The sequence below is a fragment of the Macaca nemestrina genome, chromosome 2 (genome assembly GCF_043159975.1).
Source record: "Macaca nemestrina isolate mMacNem1 chromosome 2, mMacNem.hap1, whole genome shotgun sequence".
Taxonomy (NCBI): Eukaryota; Metazoa; Chordata; class Mammalia; order Primates; family Cercopithecidae; genus Macaca; species Macaca nemestrina.
Window position 1 is genome coordinate 172109682 of NC_092126.1, and position 23661 is coordinate 172133342.

Consider the following 23661-nt stretch of genomic DNA (forward strand, 5'->3'; position numbering starts at 1 on the left):
ATTTATTTAGTACCTATTATATTGTAAGAATTCTGCAAAGTCCTTTCACGTCTTGTTTACTCCTTACAACCATGTAAAATAAATTGAGGCTAAAAATTTGCTCAAATATCACACAAAGTAAGAGGTATTTAAGAAACAGCATCAGAAAGCAAGGATGCCCGGAACCGGGGACAAATGTCTCAGATACAATTTGTACTAATAAGAACCAAACTATGAAATAACAATAATAAATTTAAAAAACCTTTCTGAAGTATACAGAGTGAGAAGTTTAACAGAAACTTTAGAAGGCTAGAACCTTTCATGTGAGTTGTAGGTTACAGGGTGTGGGCAATTTGCTGATTGAAAGGGGCCTTTGTATGACATATTGACCCACTTTTGGTGATAGGTGTTTAGAGCATACCTCAACTCCTACTTGATAATAATGCTCTCAGCTAAGCTAGTCTTCAGGAAACAGACTGGTGGAGGCTAGAACCTGCATGTGAAAGCCTGATTTCTATCAGGTTTTTCTTTTCCTGTTCTTCAAAGAAAAAAATTGCTCGCTTTAAAAATTATTAATAAGTATTTCTAAAACTTTATGGATTCATACCTTGGTAGACTCTCACATTTTAATGGGAAATATAGATTTAATGAGCTAACATATATGATATACTTACTCTAGTCCTGACACTTAATAGCTGTTCAATAATACAAGCTTATTATTATCTAGTCCGGCCTATGAGATCAACCTGCTATTTCATGAGTATTCATTATGTGCCTGGCTAAATTGAGGAATTATGGAGATTCATTGCTGTGGTTTGAATGTTCTTGTCCCTTCCAAAACTCATATGGAAACTTAATCCCCAACGGCACAGTGTTGGGAGGAGAAGCCTCATGGGAGATCCAAAGGGCTCTGCCCTCATAAATGCATTAATGCCTCGTACAAAGTGCTGGTAGTAGTGAGTTCTCTCTCTTCTGCTCTTCTGCCATGTGAGGACACAACTTTTTTGTCCTCTCTGGAGAATACAGCATTCAAGGTGCCATCTTGGAAGCACAGAGACCAGGTTCTAACCTGCTGGCACCTTGATTTTGGACTTCCCAGCCTCCAGAACTGTGAGAGAATAAATTTCTGTTTATAAATTTCTCAGTTTCAGATATTCTGTTATATGCAGCAGCACAAAATAGACTAAGACAGTTATAAAGTCATGAATAGCTCAATCTGCTCTCTTGCCAGTGTCAACCCTTATACACTAGCCCTTGGGGGACAAAATGGCCATGAAGCCCAGAAACAACAAGTTGATTGAAAATACTGTTCCTTAAACAATATAAATGTAGTAAGGTCTCAAAAACACACAAGCAACAGTCCGCCTTTATTTACAAATTTGATATTTTGTTCATCATGGATTTTCCCTAACTTCTGATTTTTAAAAATATTGTATTAAAATATTTATCTTGATTGCTAATTTTTTTGTGCTCCCTTAAATTTTGCTCCCAAGATTAAGAGCCTTACTTGCTTCACTCTAATCCCAGCCCTTAGGTCTCATAGCTAGTAAGTAGTGGAGATCCAGGTCTTGAAAACAGCAATTTCCCTCCAAAAGTCACATTGTTAATGACTTTGCTATATATAGTCTCACAAAAGTAGTAGAAGAAACAGTCTTTGCCTTTCCTACATATAATCTACTTAAGGGCTGAGTTTGGTGGCTCATGCCTATAATTCCAGCACTTCGGGAGGCCAAGGCTGGTGGATTGCTTGAACTCAGGAGTTCAAGACCAGCCTGGGAAACATGGTGAAACCCTGTCTTTCCTAAAAATACAAAAAAATTAGCCAGGTGTGGTGGCACATACCTGCTGTACCAGTTACTCGAGAGGCTGATGTGGGACCTGAGCCTGGAGAGGTCAAGGCTGCAGTGAGCCAAGATTATGTCACTGTACTCCAGCCTGAGCAACAAAGTCAGACCCTGCCTCAAAAAAAAAAAAAAAAAAAAAAAAAAAAAAAAAAAAAAATCTAAAAAAAATTAATTTTTAAATATAAATTTTAAATAGATTTTTTGCACTAAAAAAACTACTTAAGGAGAAGAACAAACACACATATGAAAATCAGGAGCCACAGAAAATAAACAAATGCATAATTAAATTATGTATAGAAGCTTAATAAAATAATTAGCATGATAAGGGCTGAAAGGGATCATACTGAATCATGAAACTGCTGTTATATGTCCCTTAAGTACTTGACAAATTCTAAAATAAGTCATTGAGGCTTTGTTTTTGAACTAGAATCAAAATTTTCAATTTAGAAGAGGAATGTTTGTACTACAGATTGAGTGTCGCTTATCTGAAATGCTTGGTATCAGAAGTATTTCAGGCTTCAGATTGTTTTGGATTTTGGAATATTTACGTTATGCCAGTTGAACATCTCAAATCTGAAAATCTGGAATCTGAAATAATCCATTGAACATTTCTTTTGAGCATCATGTGTGTGCTAAAAAAGTTTCAGATTTTGGAACATAATTTCAGGTTTTCAGACTTGGCATGTTCAGCCTCCTTGATTTAGTGATGATATTTCGTCTCTGAGCTATCCTGAGCTCCTTGAAACCAGCTCCATGTCAAAGCTGGATGCACTGACCACAGCACGTGGCAGGTGCTGAGTGTACAGAGCTCATTCGATAACTGCTGTTAACTGTATTGATTGCTTCTCCTTTTTTCTCCAAACTGTTTCCTATCTTCACATTTCCTCCATTTATTCTCCATCCAGTCAGTGCTGTCAAAGCAAGCTGCTTGCAAAGCTTCCTATGTCCATTTTGTAGAGCACCAGAACAATATATTTCTAGTCATTGTTGTTGGTTATCAACACTTTGCAGTTCGGCTAGCACTTTAATTTTTATTAAAGACAATTAGAATCAGCTGCCATCAGGTAAGAGGTTACAGTTTTGTTTTCTGAATAGTGAGGCATCCATAAGCATAACAAACATTGTCTAGAGTACCATTTACCTTTTAACATAAATAGCACAAATATTAAATAAGAGCATATTGAAGATATACATAAAAATTTTAAGATAGATGAGCATCTGTAGTTATGTGCTTTGGTCACTAATATTGAATTGTTTGAATTGGAAATATTCTTGTCCTTCTCTTCATGATTTTAAAGAGAATAATCATGAATTTCTTTATTTTCACTGACTTTGGAAACAAGTATTTCCTCATATACATTTTCCCATCTGCACTACCAATTTGTACTTAAAGTTCCCAGGGTCTTGGTGTAGTGTAAGTCCGTCTTTTGCCAGCCAACTATTTAGTTATCCAGCTCAAATATAACCTTTTCTAAGAAACTTTTCCAGGTCCGTCTAGTCGGAATTGAATGATTTTTCCCATGTTGCCATTTTTTACATTTTTATTAAAGGTGTATGTCATGGTAGGAAATATGTCCAATATAATTTTGTATCCCTGCAGGACTTAGCGCTCAAAACAGATTCACATAAGTTTATTGGACTGAACTGAAATTTATGCTGTGGGAAATAAGGACGATAGTTTGCTATGAAAACAGAGTATTATCGTATATTTAGAAGCTTCCAGAATAAGACTGCCGAATTTCCCTAATGACTATATGCTTATGTCCCAGTGCATAAAATGGGAAAAATATTACTTATCTTTTAGCTTCCAACTGCATCCCATCAAAATATACATATTCTAGGATTTCTTATACATTACTCCTCCATTCACATAGATTATTAGTCTTCATTAAAGGGTTAACCCTTTGTGTTTACTTAGTTACCCCTCATGCTGGATGAATGTTAGATACACCGTCCATTTGCGCCTGATGCCTGTCTACCTCAGTGTATTCCCAGTCCTGCAATGTAACTTCCCAAAATGCAGAGTGTGTCCCATTAACACATTTAACACAGCCTTAGCATGAGATCAGGCACATGTAGCATAAGAGTTTATTTTATAAGACAGAATCCCAATAATAACCTTTCCTATGAGGGTCATGATTGAATTAATTAGCCTTTATAAAATTACACATACAGGAAGACATCACTTTCATTTTTCAGTGACTTAGATAATTTTAGTTTGTAAATTGTTTCCAAGGTTTCATTGAGTCACTTGGGGCAGAAGGCCTTTGAAGCTTCCCAGAGTTCAGTATAGGAAGTTTCTGCTCTCCTGAGCTCACCTTCATCACTTTTATGTTGTAATCTCTTTCTAAAGAGATTTTATAATGTTTGTAGGAACAATAGACTTATCATTATGATTATTATTATTAGTTTAAAAAGAGATTAAAGACCAAAAATACGGATTGGCTGGAATATTTGTGTCCTTTGCAGACATGTAGCAATTATGATACTAAGAGTTGTAGCTTATTCCCTAACATAAGTGTTGCCAGTGGCATCAGTTTGTTTTTGACTTCACTGCACAAAAGAATTTGAGAGCAATTTTACCGCACAAAAGAATTTGAGAGCAAGTTCAAAGTGGAAGGAGGTAAGAGAGTTTACTGCGAAGCAAAAGTACACTCACCGCTGATCACAGAGGGCTACTCAAAGGTGAGACGATGCTGACTGACACTAGAGAAACTACCTTTATGAGTTTCATATGATTATTCATGAAGGGGTAGGAAGGTGTGTTGCTATTAAGCACGTTCTGGATGGTCCTCTGGATGTGCATGTGCTATTTTTGTACATGCTGGTAGATACATGGCATGTCTCATTAACATCTGAAATCTCTACTCATGGGTGTATTTTTTACTATTCTAATGAGCATGGGTCAGCCCAAAGACACTAATCATGGGTTTCTGCACTTGCATGCATGTGGGAATTTTTCCTTTCCGCTCCTTTACCTCCTTGCTGTAGGATGCTCTAACCATGAGCCCAGGGTGTGGGTGGTGCACTGTCAGGCAGTTTGTTCTCTCCATTTATTTAGGAAGTTTGTTCTCCTTTAAGGGAGACTATAAGCACCCTATGTAATCTACTTTTTAAGGACATTATTTGGTTTAAGAGACTGGCCGAATCCTACAGCCATCAACAGTGTGGGGCATAGATGTAAATGAGAGGACATTTTGAAAGGACATGCACTATAGGATTTTAATTAACACATTTGCCAACACCATGTTCCCTTTGAAGAAAGGTTTCTTTAGAAAGATTCTTCAAGTTGTCTGTATCATGGTGTATTCTTTAAAGTGGCAGCATGGCTTGAGGTTCTAGTGGATGTTTAAGATTCACCCTCTCACTGTGTGACCTTACGTGCACTCTCTGGCATTCATTTACTCTAAAGGTCCTGGCAGAATCCAAAGGTAATGTCTATATGGCCTTCTTAGTTTCTTTAAAGGTAGCTACTTGATACACGGTGACTCATCAGTCGTCTTTGAGACTTAATGAGCTGCCACTCAGTAAACAATCAAACAGCATGAATTTAGTGATCATCAATTTAATATGAGAACAATGAATAAGACTGTGGGGAAAGAGGACAAATAGAAACAAATTAATTCAAGTATTTATTAAGTATTTATGAGTACCCATGTTCTGGACTCTATACTAGATGCTAGAGATTTTTAAAATGAGCGATACAACTTTTTGTCCAGGAGAAGCTCAGAGTCACATAAAAGACACACACTGAAGGCTTTGCATTTGCTTAGAAAAACAGATTACATACCCATGAGACAAGATAAGAACACTACAGTAAAAATATGTACAGTAAAACTTTATTAAACCAGTTGCCATTGTTGGTGAACCTGTGATAATTTGGATAGGAACTTTCTGCTCAACATGTTGGGGGAAAATATTGAAGCAAGGTATGCATTTCATTACTAAAAGTTTTAGTATAGTACATTTCTGTTCTCCTGAAATTATCTCACTTCTTAACCTTTTTCTCAGAAGTATGTTGTATCATGTTTGTTAAGAACAATGGACTTATACTTATCCTAATGATAGGCATAATGTCCAGGAAGCCTTACTTTTTGGAAAGCAAATCCTATAAAAGGGCAAACATGTTTTGTGACAGATGACAAAGAGACATTGTAGGTTTTACAACCATTTGGGAAAGTTATTTTAAAATATAATTCTTTTTATTACTTACTACCTGAAAAATAGCTAGACAGTGAAAAATTATCAGTAGGTTGTATTTAAAATTCTTCGTACAAGTCAATTATTTCAGGTTTGGCACAAACCCAAGGAAATATTTTTATATATAGGGTCTAGTTTCCAAGACTGTCCACAAAAATCTAGGTAGCTTGTAATGTGAATAATCAACCATCTGAATCACAGTATTTTCCAAATTGTGCCAGCTGTTATATTCATGAGGATCCGTGAGTTTAATAAGAATTTTTTAATCCTGTTTTCATTTTGACAAAAATATAAAAATTAACATACAGTAATCATATTCTGTATCATCTAAATGAATGCCCTGTTATGTGATTCTTGAAATCATGTTTATGGTCACCTCTATAATTGTGTTTGTCTCTTTGTTGTCATTTGTTTTTAACAGTTTTAGGGGTTTACTGTATACACTGGTTAGTAGCTGGCTGCCATTTGATTGACTAACATTAAAATTATAATGACACAATTCTTTCATATTTACTATTATCCTCATGTTGATTTTGTTTATCTGTTATGACAAAAAGCTCAGACAATTTTAGTTTTTAAGATTAACTTTAGATTTTAAAAATAAACTGATGCATTAGGCAGAATGGTGTAGACTAATGATAAAATAACAAAGGCAGACAAAGTGGATAAATGATGCAGTTATGTTAAGTGATAGGCCAAATTAAATCATAAATCCAATTAGATGAAGATCTGTATAGATGAATTCTGCAGTATTTCAAGGAGAGAAAAGTAGCGGGAGAGTTTAGTCATCACACAGGACACGTTAAGCAACTTAATAGTCAGCCCACCATAACTGCCAAAGTGAATACTCAGTGGAATTTTTTAAATTTATAACTAGGGTTATATCTTACAGTGCCTTAGCAAAATAATAGACCAGTATTTATTTTTGCCCTACACATCATTTTTAAAATTGGAAATATTTTCATAAAAATCCAGATTTCTGGCCTTTTTTATTTTTTTAATGAGAAGGCATGGTAACTATAGACCTGTGGCCCCCTATGGCATTAATAGAGCTGGGCAGTGACTGTTTCTTATACAAGTCCTGCTTGTCTCCTATACATTTGCTGCTTATATTTCACAAGCATTAGAGTCTGTGCTTCCCAATCTAAGCCAATGTTGGATATTTCCCAGGATGCAGTAATAAGGGTTTTTGGAAAAGGGAGTCTGTAGCTCTGTATATGTTGCTTGTGAAACAAGTATTTGTGAGTAGGGGCTTCTGCTGAATATGGCTCCTTTCTAGGGCACTATCACACTTTGTTCTTTCTGTAATCGTGGTTTGGTATGTAGATAGAAATAAAAATCAATCTTTAGAAGCAAATTTATAAATTAATTCACTGCATTCATAGACTCAGAGGCTTGTCTGTGAGAAGGAATATGAGTGTCCTCTCCTTCCTTCCCTACCCCTCCTCCCACCACTGGCATAATGCCTGCCTGTCATTTGTATGCTTCCTTCCCTATTATTACTGCTTATTCATTTTACATCATTAATGTTTAAAGACGATTGCAGTTATTCACTGAAAAGGGCAACACTTACCACCAACCATGCATAGGTGAACTCAGATGAAATTTCTGAGGAGCTATTTTGAAAGCATGGTATTTCCAGAGTCTGATTTATCTCTATTTCTATTGTATGGTTGCTTTTCCACTCATCTGGTGTAACTGTAACAAAACATAAGGTAGAAAATATATGAATCTCTGATTGGTTTGTCAAGTGTTTTTATCAAACAGACAAAAACGGTTTTAGTACAGGGATTCATCTATCCTCAGGGTACACCTATGAAGCAGAGAGGTGTACCCTCATTGTATAAGTGGCTAAACGGAGTCACTGAGGAGCACAGAATTGTTGCTAAACACTGAAAAATTACAAGGAAATGACCCTAACAGAATCAAACTCATCATTTGGCGTGTTCCTCTGCTTTAGCCCCAAATTGGTGCTTTAATCTTCAAGTTCCATTTCCTTGATCAGATAGAATATAAAACTTCATAACCTAGCCTAATTGTCTTTTTATTTTGTTGGACTTTATTTTTTAGAGTAACTACTAAAATTAGGTTCACAGCAAAATTGAGCAGAAAGTACAAAGTTCCCAGTATATCTGCTTCCTCTACCCACCCACAACCTCCCCAACGGTGGACATCCTGTTCCACAGCCGTACATTTGTTAAAATTAATGAACCCACACTGGCACGTCATTATCACCCAAAGTTCATAGTTTACATTAGGGTTTACTCTTAATTTTATACATTCTATGGGTTTGGACAAATGTATAATGACATGTATCCACCATTATAGTATCATACATAATAGTTTCGCTGCCCTGAAAAGCTGATGTTTTTACAGTCTTCATATCTAATAGTCTTCTCAGAGCTTATAAACATTCCTCCCACAAAGGAATTACACAAAAATGCATAAGGAAACTTTGAGGAAGCAGTGTTAATTATTTTCATTTTTAAGGTAATAGAAGATAAATATCCATTTTGTAATCTCTCCTATTGGGAAAGTTTTATATACATACATATAAATTTGTGACTGAACTATAACATCAAAAAAATTTATAAATAAAGGTAACTCTATCATCCAAATATCCTAAAAATCTTATATTCTTTTTTCTATATCTATTCAAATCTTGTTTGCATACATGCACGTTTTTCTCACAGTCTGCAATCTTATTTACCAATGAATGTTATGTATATTGTTACTTTAAAATGTTTTGTGTGATTCTTGAACTATTGGTGATTTAAATTTATGGGGGCTTCATGTCATTTTATCATATGTACTAATCATCATTCATTTAGTCATTTCCAATTATTGAATCATTATGCTCTTTCAGTTTGGATTTTTTACTTTATTTTAAACCATTACATGCTATATAGCAAGGATCATCCTTATGCTAATAGCTTTCTTCTGACCATTCGGCTACTTAAGATAAATTCTCAGAAGTATAATTAATGGATCATTGAGTATGAACATTTTTATTGCTACTAACATTATGTGTGTGTATATATACATATAAAACATATATATGTTATATATATTAAATATTAGTCCATCAAAATAAAAAGAAAAGGGTAGGTTATGAAGTTTTATAGTCTATCTGATCAAGGAAAAGGAAACTGAAGATTAAAGCATCAATTTAGGGGTAAAAATATTATATATAAATATATGCTATATAACGGTATACATTTTTAATGGCATGTTTCTCAGTTTATAAATTTTATATCTAGCCTTTAGATCTTTGTTATATTTTAATCTCTTATCAATATCATCTAGCTTCTTTACTGGTAACTCTTTCCTCCTCCTTTTCCTAATTAAAACCAGATCCCCACAGCATTTCTTGCACTCTAATTCCTCAAGTTCTGGAGGTGGGATCAGTGTTTTCTTTGCTCTCCACTGCTCTTTCCAAATAGTACTCCAAGCCCATAATTGAAAAAAAGAACCCTGTCCCATAAGGGGGAAAAAATCACTTAGCTATCACAGCACTTCCAGATGGAGTTGTTTGTATACCATCTCTACTATCATATTTTTTTGCCATATTTGCATATGATCATTACTACTATTTAATTTTATTCTTAAATTATTGTAATTTTTTACATATATATATATTTCTTTAAAATATACTGAATATCTCTGAAGTCCATGCCATCCAAATGTTAGTTATATTTTAATAAACATCAATCAAATACATAAGTATTATATTTTTGTAAACTTTGTCCCGAATCTGGGAAGCTGGCAGTATAAGTCACATTACTTTTTGAATATACCAGAAACTCTCTATAAAAACAAAGAAGATAAATAGAGTAACGAAACTAAAACTACATAGACCATATCTACAAGAACACTAAATAATAACACATCCCTCTTAATTAGTGGGGAAAAATCCACTGAACCACTGTGTTATCAGCAACTGTGCAGAAAGAAACAGAGGAAGGTCAACTGGGCTTGTGATGGATCTTAGAACTAGAGAACCCACACCACCTCCCTCTGTCTAGTAACAGGTAATCACTGGAAAGACAGGTAGATTAATCCAAGAATACAAGAATAGTAGCTGAAATGGAGAAGAGAGTTTGCAGACACCAAATCACCAGTGTCTTCAAGAAAAATAAGAAAAAGGTTGTCAGTGCTGGAGCAGAAAGGACTTCTCAGGACACATGCCACGGGGAGAAAAAACTGCTGGACATAGAATCCAATAAAACAGGACAGGTCCAATAAGAGAAATCAAAGAGGCAATTTAGGTAAACGTGAGGGATAGAAGCAAAGGAAATATACTCAGAAAGTACAATGGTAAAAAACTCATCTTTAAAATAACAGAAGAGGTGACTTTAGGGATACTGAACACTCTAGAAAAGCTAGCCTGGCTCACTCTTCTGTGATAAGAATGCATTTAACCTAAACATGAGTAACAGAAAGGGAATGAGATAGAATAACCTATAAAGATACCAGAAGCAAAAAGAGAGCAGAGAACAAAATAACGTTCCTACAACAACGAGAGCATATTATCAAGACATGACAACAAAGTAAATAAAAACTATAGCCAAATTATTCAAAATAAGCTAAAAGAAATAAAATGATGTAAATTGTGCACAATTTTGGAAAGTTCCCAATGAGTCCCATGGAAGAAAAAAGCTTACAAAGCATAGGTAATGAAATTCAAGAAAGGGTTAGAAACAATAATTTTTTTAAAAATCACTCCAGAAATTAAGACAAAATTAGAACAAAACCAGAAACATAGAAAAACAAAAGCTAATTCATTAAAGTTCATTTTCAAAATAGAATGAGGGAGATTTTGAAATAAATAAAGCAATATGTAATTATAAAAAAAGAAAAAACTAATAAAAGAGATTCAAAGGAAATGATATGCAAAGAAGATAAAAATATATGTACAATAGAAAACGTTAAAGAAAAAAGATGAAAGCAATGGAACAGAACAAATATTAAAAACTATAATTCAAGAAAAATATAATAAAATTTAAAATGACTAGAAAATGCACATTAAATGATTATACTGCAAAATTGGAAAATAGGCCCAGAATGGACAACTTTAAGTATGTTTGTATAAAAGTATCGAGCAAAGTCAAACATGGGGAAAGAAAATCTGATTGTTATTAGCTTTTTGATAGCAGTCCTATGCCAGAAAACAGTAGAGTAACATAGTTAATCTACTCAGGAAAGAAAATGTGAGCCAAAGATTTTATATTCAGCAAAATTAAATTTTTAAAATAAAGACTACAGAAAAATGTTAGAGTTAGGCAAGAACTCAGAGAATATTGCTGCTATGAGCATTTCCTGAGGATTCTCCAACAGAATACATTTCAGACTGGAGATGCATTTACATAAAGGTTAGTAAATGTTGATTATGTATTTATCTTTAGCACTAAGAACATGTAATTGTTATAACAAAGGGAATAGTAATGAATATATGTTTTTAAATAAAGATACGCTATAAATATCAAAATGTGGGGTGTAGGAATGAAGGACTTCTGGTTATGGGGGCATAAGAAGGTCAGTAAAAACAGACAAGTACAAAACTGGGGAAATGTGTTTAAAAAAACAACAACAATTTTAGGACCTTGGAAACTGACTAAAGGTAGTCATTAAATTGCAAAGCATTTCTTACTGAAAAATCACTAGAGCTTTAGTAAAAACAGCAGGAGACTTCAATCTTTTTGCCTCGGCTCCATCCATTCCCTTCTCCAACTTGGTCATTAAGAAATGTAGTTTCAGCCACATGGAGCTGGTTGCAAAAACCACCAGCTTTCTTTCCACAATGGGCAGACTTAAATTAGGTCTAGGGGTAGAAACCTTTCACCTTTTCCCGTAACAGGGGCAAACTTGGTAGGTGCCAAAAACCTGAAGCTTGGTTAGTTGGAGTTTGTATTCCCATTTGAGTGAGTGGCTGCCATGATTCGAATGCTTCTCCCCTCTGAAATTTGGTTGCCATTGTGGCAGTATTAGAAGGTGAAACCTTTGGGAGGTGATAGGGCAGAGCTCTCATGAGTGGCATTAATGTCATTATAAAAGGGCGAGTTGATTCACCTTTGTTTCTTGCCCTTCTGCCTTCCACCATGTGAGGATGTGGCATTTCTCCCCTCCAGAGGATTTAGCAAGTGGGACCTCACCAGATGTCAATGGCTTGATCTTGGACATTCTCAACCTCCAGAACTGTGAGTAAATAAACGTCTATCCTTTCTAAAGTATCAGTCTGTGGTATTCTGTTAGAGCAGCACAAAACAAAGACAGTGGTAGGCCAGAAGGACCTTTAGCATGGAGATCCTGGAAACTAGAGTCATGGAATGGCTAAGATAAGGGCTTCATAGATTGTACCCTCACTAGAAAACTGCACACTGAGTGGGGGAGACCCGAAAGAGCGTAGCAAAATGTAAAAGCCCAGGAAGTCTGAATAACTAGCTGTAACTTTGAATGCACTCCCTGATGGACGCATAAATCTATGTATAAAGAGTGGAAGCCTAATTGGTTTAAGGTGTTTGAGCATAACTTTTGCCAAAATCATTGCTGGACCAATAAAGAGGCTTTGCCAATGCAGGGGCAACTTCTTGTGAGCCAAATTTAAAAATTACTATTAGTATAAAAATCTGAGCAGAGAGATCAATGGCCTTGCACTGCAAAGGAGACATTCAATTTAAGCACAGATAAGTTACTAAAATGAAACAAAATGAACCTAAATAAGACAGAATATAGAGTTGCAACATATATATATATATATATATATATATATATTCTATGCTCTGTCTATAAATATATATATATATATTTTTTTTAAATGTCCAGTTTTCAACAAAAACTTATGAGACATGGAGGAAGCAGGAATGTGTGACCCATAATCAGGAAAAAAGTAATTGCAGCTGAATCTGGGTGAACCCGGGTGTTGAATTTAAGAGACTTCAAAGAAGCTATTATTAGTCTACTCAAAGTATTAAAGCAAAATATGACAATGACTCAATAAATAGGAAATGTTAACAGAGAAATGGAAAACTATAAAATGAAGCAAATTTATATTTTAGAGTTGAAATATCAATAACAAAAATAAAAAATTTACTAGATGTTCTCAATAGCAAATTTGAGATGAATGAATAAAAAATTAGTGTATTTGAACATTATTCAATATAAATTATCTAATATTAAGGGAGAAAAAGGATTGAAGGAAATGAAAACAGCTTCAGAGCCATATAGGACAGTATCAAGTATGCTAACATACATGAAACAGGAGTAATAGAAAAAGAAGTGAAACAGTAGGGGGATGGATCAAATATTTGAAGAAAGAATGGCCAAAAACCTCACATATTTGATTATTTAAAAACTTTCTTAAAATTAATCTACATATCCAAGAACTTTAACAAAACTCGAATAGGACAAACTCAAAGAGACACCCATGTAGATACATCATAATCAAACTTCTGAAAGCCAAAAAGAAAGAGTAAATTATAAAAGTAGAATTGAAAGGAGCAAAAACCAACCAACCAACCAAACAAACAAAAACAAAAGCTCACCCCATTCAGCAGACTAATAATATAACTAGTGGCTCATTTTAATCAGAAATAATGGAAGTCAAAATAGATATTCAAAATGCTAAAAGAAAGAGAAACAATCCACTCTGAAATCTATATCCAGTGAAATTATCCTTTAAAATTAAAAATGAAAAAATCGGAAAGAATTCATTGCAAGTAGATTTGTCTTACATGAAATACTAAAGTTCTTCAGGCTGAAAAGAAATGACAACAAACAGTAACTCCAAATCATGGGATAAAATAAAGAGCACAACAAATGGTGAATACATGAGTAAATATGAAAAATTATATGTGTAGTCTTTATATGTGAGTAAATAAAAACCATACATATATTTATTTTTCTTTTCTCTTAATTTCATTAAAGAACATGAAATTCTTTAAATCAGGGGTCCTTAGCCCCTGGGCCATGGACTGGTACTGGTCTGTGGCCTGTTAATGAACCAGGCCACACAGCAGGGGGTGTGTGAGTAAGCAAAGCTTCATCCATATTTACAGCTACTCCCTGTCACTCACATTACCACCTGAGATCTGTGTCCTATCAAATCAGTGGCCGCATTAGGTTTTCACAGGAATGTGAACTCTATTGTGAATTGCACATGTGAGGGATCTGGGTTGTGTGCTCCTTATAAGAATCTAGTGCCTGATGATCTGTTGCTGTTTACCATCACCCCCAGACGGGACCATCTAGTTGCAGGAAGACAAGCTCGGGTCTCCCACTGATTCTACATTATGGTGAGTTGTATAATTATTTAATTATATATTACAATGTAACAATAATAGAAATAAAGTGCACAATAAATGTAATACGCTTGAATCATCCCCAAACCATCCCCCTCCACCTCAGTCTGTGGAAGTTGTCTTCCATGCTGGTCCCTAGCGTCAAGAAGTTGGGTACTGCTGCTTTAAATCCTTAATTTAACACTGAACTGTTGAGTTTAATACATATATTATTATATATGTGCACTTTATAGTTTGATATAGATGCAGTATATTTAAAATAATAATACAAAGTGGTTTAGAGGAGATATGGTGGAGCAAGTTGCAAAAAAAGAAAATAAGAGAAAAATAGACATAAGAATAGACACACAAATGCTTCTGACTTTGGAGTTAACCAACAAAGATTTAAAAGAACTCTTTTTCACATACTCAAGAAAACAGAGAAGAAAGGGAGGAAGTAGATCAAAAGGTGGACAAATTTATCAAAAATTAAAAATCTATCAAATGTGATCAATAACTTACAAATACAATATCAGAAATTAAGAACTAATTTGATGGGGTAAAAACTTATTGGACATCATAGAGATAGAGTTCATGATTGGAAGACAGGTCAATACCTAACTCAATCACAGAAGGGGAAAAGAAGTAGAAAATATAGAAGAAGGCATTAGAGATATATAAAAATGTGGATTTAGGTGTTTTTATTTTGCTCCAGAAAACTAACATTACAAATTTAAATGCTCATAAAAGAAAGAATGCAAGTATCAGAAATCATGAGTGAATTCTTATATAATTTGGAAATGAAGAAACTTTTCTTGACCAAAACTTAAAATCAGGACCAATAAAGGAAAAGAGTAATAGATTTTATTTCATAAAAATAAGAAATATGCTGCATTGCAAACAATATGAGAAAGTAAGAATAAGTGACAAACTGGGAAAATATTTGCAACTTATATGACACAGGACTAATAGGTTTTATATATGGGACATTTTCAGTAGAATAAGAATAATAACCATAATGAATTGAAATTCACCAGTATGTTTAAGTTCATATGAATTCACGATACTTAACATAAAATACTTATGGGTCACTTTTTAAAAATACTAGTGAACCAACTCATTTGAAAACTCATGATTAAAGGGAAAGAATCAAGTATCTAGTCTGCTTTTCTGATACAAACTATATATCAAATAATAAGTTGATGACAGGAAGTTTTTCTGTATAGAAATACTTAAGCTAATAAATTAAGGAATGATAGAATATCACTAGTTGGCAAATCATAATGATTTAATGAATGCAGGGAATGCTCATCAGTGGCTCTTAACATCATGTAACAGAATTATGTGCTCTGATGTAACTATACATCATCTATCATGTAGTCTTGCCAAAAAACAAAAAGAAAACCTTAATGTGATCAAGTCTCTATCAAGAATGTAAGATAACTTAGAGTCTACAAGGCTAACTATAAGGTGAAAACATAGAGATACTATGGGACTATAAGAGCAAAATCCAGGCTGGACAAATCATCAAATTTATTCAACAAATATATGGCAAAGGAAAAATAACAAATGTAATATAGCTTTCAGATTAAAAGAGAATTTCCAAATAATCAAAATTTATCTAGTTTATCTGCATCCTAATTAAAAAAAACCCAAAATATAACATTATAAGGCTGATGGGATATTGAATAATATTAAATACTATTTTTTTTTTTTTTTAGTTTTGGTGATGGATTATGTCTTTTCTTTAAAACAACATCTTTATCTTTTAAAGATTCATACTAAAATAAACAAGATGTCTTGCATTTTCTCCAAAGTAATCTTGGAAGGCAGCAGTTGATAAGTGTTTAAATAAAAGAGATTGGCAATGAGTTGACAATCGCTGAAGTTGTATGTTCAGTATGTGGGAGCTTATTCTATATACTTTTCATAATTATTCTATGTGATTTTTGTATATTGTTTAGAGTTTTCCACAATTAAAGCTTTCAATATTGTTTCATGAATCACCTAAAACCGTCTCCAGTATTGTCAATTATGCATAACACATTCTAAGAAAAACCAAACAATCCCTTTCTTCCTTGATCCACTGCTGTTATTCTCTAACTCAGAGGACATGAAACTTGGCCTGTGGGCCAAATCTGGCTTGTTGCCTGTTTCTGTAAATAAAGTTGAATTAGAACATAGTCAGGCCCATTCGTTTACATATTCTCTGTTTTTTATGCTACAGTGGCAGAGTGGAGTGGTTATGACAGAGACTTTATGGACCACAAAGCCTAAAATATTTAATATCTGGACTATTTCAGTCTGTTTTGCGATGCTGCAAAAGAATATCTGAGATTAGATAACTTATTTAAAAACATATTTATTTATTTATCTCAGTTCTCGAGGCTGGAAAGTCCAAGATCAAAACATTGGCAGGTTTGGTGTCTGGTTAGAGGCGAGTGTTCTCTTTCAAGATGGCACTTTGAATGCTGCATCCTCGGAGGGAGGAATGCTGCTCCCCACATGGCAAAAGAGCAGAAGAGCCACAGAGAGACAAGAGGGGGCTAAACACACATTTTTATATTGCCACAAATCTTATCCAGAAGAGTGGAGCCCTTATGGCCTAATCACCTCTTAAAGGGTCCTGGGTCTAATATCCAGAGTCTACAAAGTAACTTAAACAAATTTATAAGAAAAGAAACAACTCCATTAAAAAGTGGCCACAGGACATGAATCAACACTTCTCAGAAGAAGACATGTATGCAACCAACAAACATGAAAAAAAGCTTAACATTACTGATCATTAGAGAAATGCAAATCGAAACCACAACGAGATACCATCTCACACCACTCAGAATGGCTGTTATTAAAAAGTCAAGAAAGAACAGATGCTGGTGAGGTTGCTGAGAAAAAGGAATGCTTTTACACTGCTGGTGGGAGTGTAAATTAGTTCAACCATTGTGGAAGACAGTATGGCCATTCTTCAAAGACCTAGAGGCAGAAATACCATTTGACCCAGCAATCCCATTTCTGGGTATATACCCAAAGGAATATAAATCATTCTGTTATAAATCATTCTGACCCATGACGGGGAACAACACACACTGGGGCCTGTCGGAAGATGTGGTGGGGTGAAGGAGAGCATCAGGAAGAATAGCTAATGGATGGTGGGCTTAATACTTAGGTGATGGGATGATCTGTGCAGCAAACCACCATGGCACACATTTACCTATGTAACAAACCTGCACATCCTGCTCAGGTACCCCTGAACTTAAAATAAAATTTGAAAAAAAAGAAGGTCTCATCTCTTAATACTGTTACAATGACAATTAAATTTCAAAATGATATTGGAGGGGACAAATATTCAAAGCACAGCATGACCCTTCAGAGAAAAAGTTTGTCAACTTCTGCTCTGATGTCCCAATCACACTCCGTTATCTTTGAAGCTGTTATTATGTAGATTGCAATCTTTTGCAGCTCCAAACCTGACATAACCTAGGTGCTTTCAGTGACCATGCAGATGACTTCTCCAATATCTGGACTCTCAGTTCTTCCCGCTGTCATCTTCATTAATTGTCTCCACTTAATTTTAGCCATCTACTCTCACAATCACATCTTGGATCTTGTTATCATGTAAAATTGCTCTATCTATAAAATCACAAATTCAAACCTACAAACATCTATTCTTCCAGCTTGTGCAACTAGTCCCATTTCAACTGTTCTCCAACCTCATTAGCTCTTTTAATGAGTTAATCACTCTACTTCTTTCCAAACTGTCAGCTTTATTTTTTCTTTATGTCTCTTATTATCAAGCTAAAGTTCTATAGTGCATTATGTCAATAATATTTTTGCTTATACCCCAAATCCTTTGCCCTTTTTTATCTTTTGGCAACAATCTAAAAGGGAATCCAAATGTGGCACTATATATTTTTAATGCCAGACTCAAGCAGCCAGTCACTGCTGGAGAAGGCCTGATGCAAATTGTTTTCACTACCATTTCATACCATACCCAAATGGATGTTCAACACAGACCAAAAATCCAAATGTGTTTAGTTAGTGAATTCATTTCGCTTCTATCCATAGCAGCTCTTTCAAACCTTTCTCAATCTTCTTTTCTGAAGCTTCCTTCCTCTCTCTAGCTGAAGATGGTTTTGTTTCTATTTTAAAGAAATAGAGACAGCACCTCCCTCATTATATGCACTCATCTTATTTTCCCTCCCTCCTGTTACAATAAAAAAAGAAAACCTTTTTTTATTGTTTTTTTTTTGTATTTTTTATTGTATTTTTTTTTTTTCAATATCAGGGTAGTCCTACTTGTGAGTATCATTGTCCCCATTTTCTTAGAAACCTTCATTTATTATTTTATCTTCCATACTGTGTATTTAACTACTCTTTTTAAACTAGATCCTGCCCATTAACTTTGAAGCACAGTCAAGTGTCTTTTATTAATTGAAACCGCCACCACCATCTCTACTGCAATATCAACAGAATCCCGCATTTGAACACCTCTACTCTTCCTGTTACTACTGGCAGATTTCTTGAAAGTCATATCAATGTGCTGTCCCCATTTCCTTGCCTCCCACTCATTCCTCTTCTCCCTCCAGCCTGACTTCCATTCCATAATGCCACTAAACAGTTCCTGTTAGGTGATAAAAAAGTTCATGTTTTAATATACAATCGAATAACTATTTTATCTTCTTAGAAACTTTATGATTGATGGCTATTCCTTTAACGTAATATGTTTCTAGGTTTTTGTGACCCAATTCACTCCTGATTTTACTTGTGCCTCTTTAATTGCTCTTCATTACCCTCTGAAGACTCATCTTTCTCCATCCGTCACCATGGACTCTGCTGAAGTGTCACATGACTTTTCTTGCTTGATTTTCTCTTCCTAGATGATTTCTTTCACTCCCAGAACTTTAGTTAGCACTTACACTCAGATGACTCACCAGTCTGTATCTTCAGCTTAAACTTCTCTCCTAGATCAGAAATTGTATATCCAGATATTTACCTAATATCTTCTGTATATCACAACTTCATGCCTAACTCAACATGTAGAAAATGAAATGCAAAATAATTTCTGCATAATCTGATCATATTCCAGTGTTCCCTAATACAATGTTCCCCTATTTTTTCTGTGTCACATATTAGAAATTAAAGCATCATCCTTGACACTGCTTTTTATTCCTCCCTTCACATAGGCAATCCACCACTGATCCTGTGGGGAGAATCTCCTACACAAGTTTCTAATCTAAACATTCCTCTCTTTCCAGTTCATTGCCACTGTACTTAATGGTACCAGCATCTCTCATGCAGCTTTCTGCTGTTGTCTTCTAACTGATCCACACTGTCCTCTCTGCCTTCTTCAATTCATTCTCCACACTTGAGCCACAAAGGTGCATTTTTGAAATGCAAAACAAAAAAAAATCAAACAAAACAACCACCTTTCAATTAGTTCCCACAGCTCTTAGGATGAAGACAAAACTCCTTAATTGGACTAATCAATCTTTCTAAACTTATCTTCAACTGTCTCACCTGTAATCCCTCTGCTCGAGCCATAATACCTTTTAAAATCTCCCCTGCCTACCCAGTTGCTGTAACTTCCTTTCACCATAGAGCCTTTTCATGTCCTGTTCTTTGTAAAGCTCTGTGTTCACTTGGTTAACTCCAGTTGAAGCAGCACTTCCAAAGGAAAGGAAAGGAGAGGGGAGGGGAGAGGAAGAGAGGGTAGAGGAGTGGAGAGGGAAATGAAAGGAAGGGGGAAAGGAAAGGACAAAGAAAAGGAAAGAGGAAAGAAAGTCTTTTCTGATTTTCCTATTATACCCTCTCATACACTGTCTACTTCCTCACTTCTGGAGCACTTCTCACTGTTGCAATTTGGTATTTGTTCGCTTGATGAATGTCAACTTCTTCCTATTGAATGTTGTGATTCATGAAGGCACAGTTATGCATATATGCCTACCCTGTGCCTGGTGCCCAGCACTGTAAGCACTCAAAAACACTTGTTGGATAAAGACTAAATACAGGAATTTAAGAAGAGCCAGCATTCAGGCTCAATACAAACTAGACAGGATAATAACATGCTTTAGACCAAGCTTATCAACATTATACAATCAAAATTTTATTGCTACTATTACTACAACTTCCAGGACCATGACTTCTTCAACCACTCTCACTGCTACTACTGCTTCCAATAACATTAAGGTCCCACCAAGGCATTCACTGTGAACTAGTAAATTAAAGCCATGTTATACTCTTGTAACTGATCTTAATAACTACAAATTTTAAAATGCACCAAAATCTTACAGTCTGAAGCATTATGGGATCCAGTAGCATTCAAATGAATGAAATCTAGATTATGACAATCCAAGGCTTAACTCAGAGAACTGCATTTCTTGGAGTGACTCAAAAGCTCCTAACCTAGGAGGAAACCCTGTCAAGTGAAAGTGGAAAAGAGGCAAACCCCACACTTCTTATTATATTTCCACTCTTGTCCACAGCCTCAGAGCACTGAGACACACACAGAGACAAAATATTGTGAAAAGAGAACAGAATCCTTTCACATCTAGGCCCTTGGGGAACATGGGAACAGGATTTAGACACACACTGTATTGTGAGCAGACATGAGAGAATGATTCAAACGGCAACGGAAAAGAAACAGGAAGAGATGATCAACCCAAACACCTCAAGTCCCTCAGCATTTTCAAATTAGGTTCTTATGCACCACTTCAATTTGCATTTGTTTATGTACTACATAAGTGTTTGCACTTCAGGTGTGTTTTGCTTACCCAACTAGCTTGTAAACTTAAAGATTGCACAGGGGCCTAAGAGGAAAACTGTATAAGTAAGAGGAGAAGAAGCAAGAGAAGATTGAAAGAGTAAAGGGTAAAAAGGAAATATGCTATTGGTTGTGAACTTGACAGAGCTCTCAGATGGCAATTGCCTCCTTTTAGTCAGCTGCCTACTCTGTAGCTCCACACCAGGCTAACATTTTTGGTCACTCTGTGGTGAAGGATTTGTTTCCCCCTTCTGTTTTGCTCTTTTCTATTTTACTCCCTTTGTACCCAGAAACACAATACCAGAACCATTTCTCTAACACTGAGGCCATTGCTTTTCATCTGATTCAGATGACAGCAGCAAAGTTACGGTCAGAAGACTGGAAATTTTCCAACCACAAAAAGTATAGATATGGTGTCTGCCTCTCCAGTGATCTGCAGTTTTTAGTAGCTACAAGCTTACCTCCTTTGGTTCTCTTTATTCTAAGAAATTCATTTTCTTTAAAGGCAACACCATTCTCCTTTCTGGATAATATACTATCTGTTCTCCATTGCTGTCTTCATTTTGTGGCATCACATATTCTATTTCCTATAAAAGTTACATCAATCCATGTTGCCAAGTCTCAATGAAGGAAACACTAAGTCCTCAGTGAGGCAAGAGTATTGTTCACTGGTTCAGGCAGAATGTACCAAAAAATCTATGTATGAAGCCAAGGTCAACGTGTACTTGTGCTAATATTACATGGCAAATGTCTTACTGGGTTCCAAATGAGGTCAATATATAAAGAGAAGAAGCAGGGCTCATATGTAATCAGAACTGAGAAACAGAATTTGCTCAATATAATTAATACTACTCTTAATTGAAAACTACCATTTGCCAAACTCTTATTCTTTAGCAGGAACTATACATTTAAGTGCATTACACAGATTATCTCATTTAATCATCAAGCTAGTGATACCTATAAAGAAAGTACTATAATTATCCATATTTGTTATGTAAAAAACTTGAAACAACTTGGGAATGATGAAATGTATAGTAAGTGATAGAGCCAATGTTCAAATACAGGCTACCTGAATCAAAGTATGTGTAGCTAAACAGTGTTCTACGTAGGTCTTCCATTTCTCTTTACTTCAATCCCACTCCACTCCATCCTTAATTGAACGAAGTGTGTGTGTAGTGTGCTTTCTGGAAAACAGCAAGGGAATTGGGCATTGTAAGATAGTAGTTGATAGGACCTTGGCCTATAGGTGGACTGTTCCAACAGTATATTTTTAGAGCAAGTAAATTATAAGACATGGGGAGGAGGTAATAAATCCATATCTGTTGCTTGTTCTGGGCAGCTCTATGTCCCCTTTAATATGATCTTCATGAGTTATTTTTTTTTTTTGTTATATTACCAGGTCACTTTGCCCTGAGACAGAACTAGTCCACTGCCAGTGCATTTTGCATTTGTTGGCTTTCACTTTCATTGTTTTCCATTAGCAGAAATGAAAATCATTTACTTTAGGGCCAGGTAATTTAGAGCAGGCATTATTATAATCATTTTCCAAATAGGCTCAGAGAATTTACACGATAGGCCCCAAGTCAAATTTATTTCTATTCAGAAAGGAGCTAGAACTTAAATCTAGGATTCCCGCTTCTAAATGCAGGCCTCCAGAGTATGTTGGTGTGAATGCTGCATGGCGAGCAGCTTCCTTTGCCCCTTTACCTGCCCTAGACTAAATGTTGTATACCCAGAACCACTTTCATAAATTCACCTACAAATCTTCCCTCACAGTGAATAGCACCACCATTCAGGTGTGCATGCCAGATACCCAGTTGTCACCTGCAACTTCTTTCTCTCCTTCACTCATACTGCCCTTATCTTATATTCACTCTATGATCATATCTGTTTTATGCCCAATGCACAAAATGTGCCACTTTCCTTCTGTATCTACCTGAACTACCACTCTCTCTTTTCTGGGCTACTGAGATGGTCTCCTGAGTTGTCTCTACCTGCTTGTTCTTGTCCATCTTCACCTCATTTTCACGGGAAAGTCAGTATGATTTTTTTTTTAACAACACAAATACAATCAGCCTATAAATGTCATGCCATCCTTTTGTTGGAAATGCTTCTATGTCTTCTCATGGTTTTGAGATCAAAATAGAAACCTTTTAAAAGGGAATCTGACCAGGTCCAACATGATCTGGTCCTTACCTGCCTTATCCTTTAATCGCAGTACTGCTGTCCCGTTGGCATTTTCCCATTCCTTCAAACACTCCACAGAGCTTCATGCAAGCTCTTTTCTCTCTCTGGGATTATTCACAATTCCACTCTGCCTCAGCCCCACCCCCTAAATTGTGTTAATGTCTATTCATTCTTTAGACTTAAGCTATGGTGTTAATTTCTCAAGGACAATTTCAATGGCCTCTGTGATGTGCTCCTTCACAAGACTGTTACAGTCTTTATTATTGACGCTTATCACTGCTGCAAGGTTACACTTATTTGCTTAAATGCTGTGGTCACTTCCTGTCTCCCTTATCAGACAGTGGCTCTTTCCGCTCAGCCTTTGTATGCTGAGCACCATGCCTAACCCTGCTTTTCTTACAAGGTACATTTGTTG

General features: G+C 35.4%; 1 protein-coding gene and 1 long non-coding RNA gene across 9 annotated transcripts in view; one reads left to right on the forward strand and one right to left on the reverse strand.

The window, feature by feature from the left end:
• Positions 1 to 23661, reverse strand: part of LOC105470429 (CD96 molecule) — a 110669-nt gene that overhangs the window by 83216 nt on the left and 3792 nt on the right. For all 3 annotated transcript variants that reach the window (XR_011620356.1, XM_071092450.1, XM_071092451.1), the window contains exon 3: positions 7597 to 7721. Coding sequence is in view for 2 of the 3 variants with exons in the window: in XM_071092450.1 (XP_070948551.1) it covers positions 7597 to 7721 (125 nt within the window). In the remaining variant the exon portion in view is untranslated. The remainder of the gene's footprint in view (positions 1 to 7596; positions 7722 to 23661) is intronic.
• Positions 1 to 23661, forward strand: part of LOC112424700 (uncharacterized) — a 115207-nt gene that overhangs the window by 2299 nt on the left and 89247 nt on the right. For all 6 annotated transcript variants that reach the window (XR_011620360.1, XR_011620358.1, XR_011620357.1 and 3 more), the window contains 2 exons: positions 12129 to 12220; positions 14257 to 14314. This is a non-coding gene — a long non-coding RNA (uncharacterized lncRNA). The remainder of the gene's footprint in view (positions 1 to 12128; positions 12221 to 14256; positions 14315 to 23661) is intronic.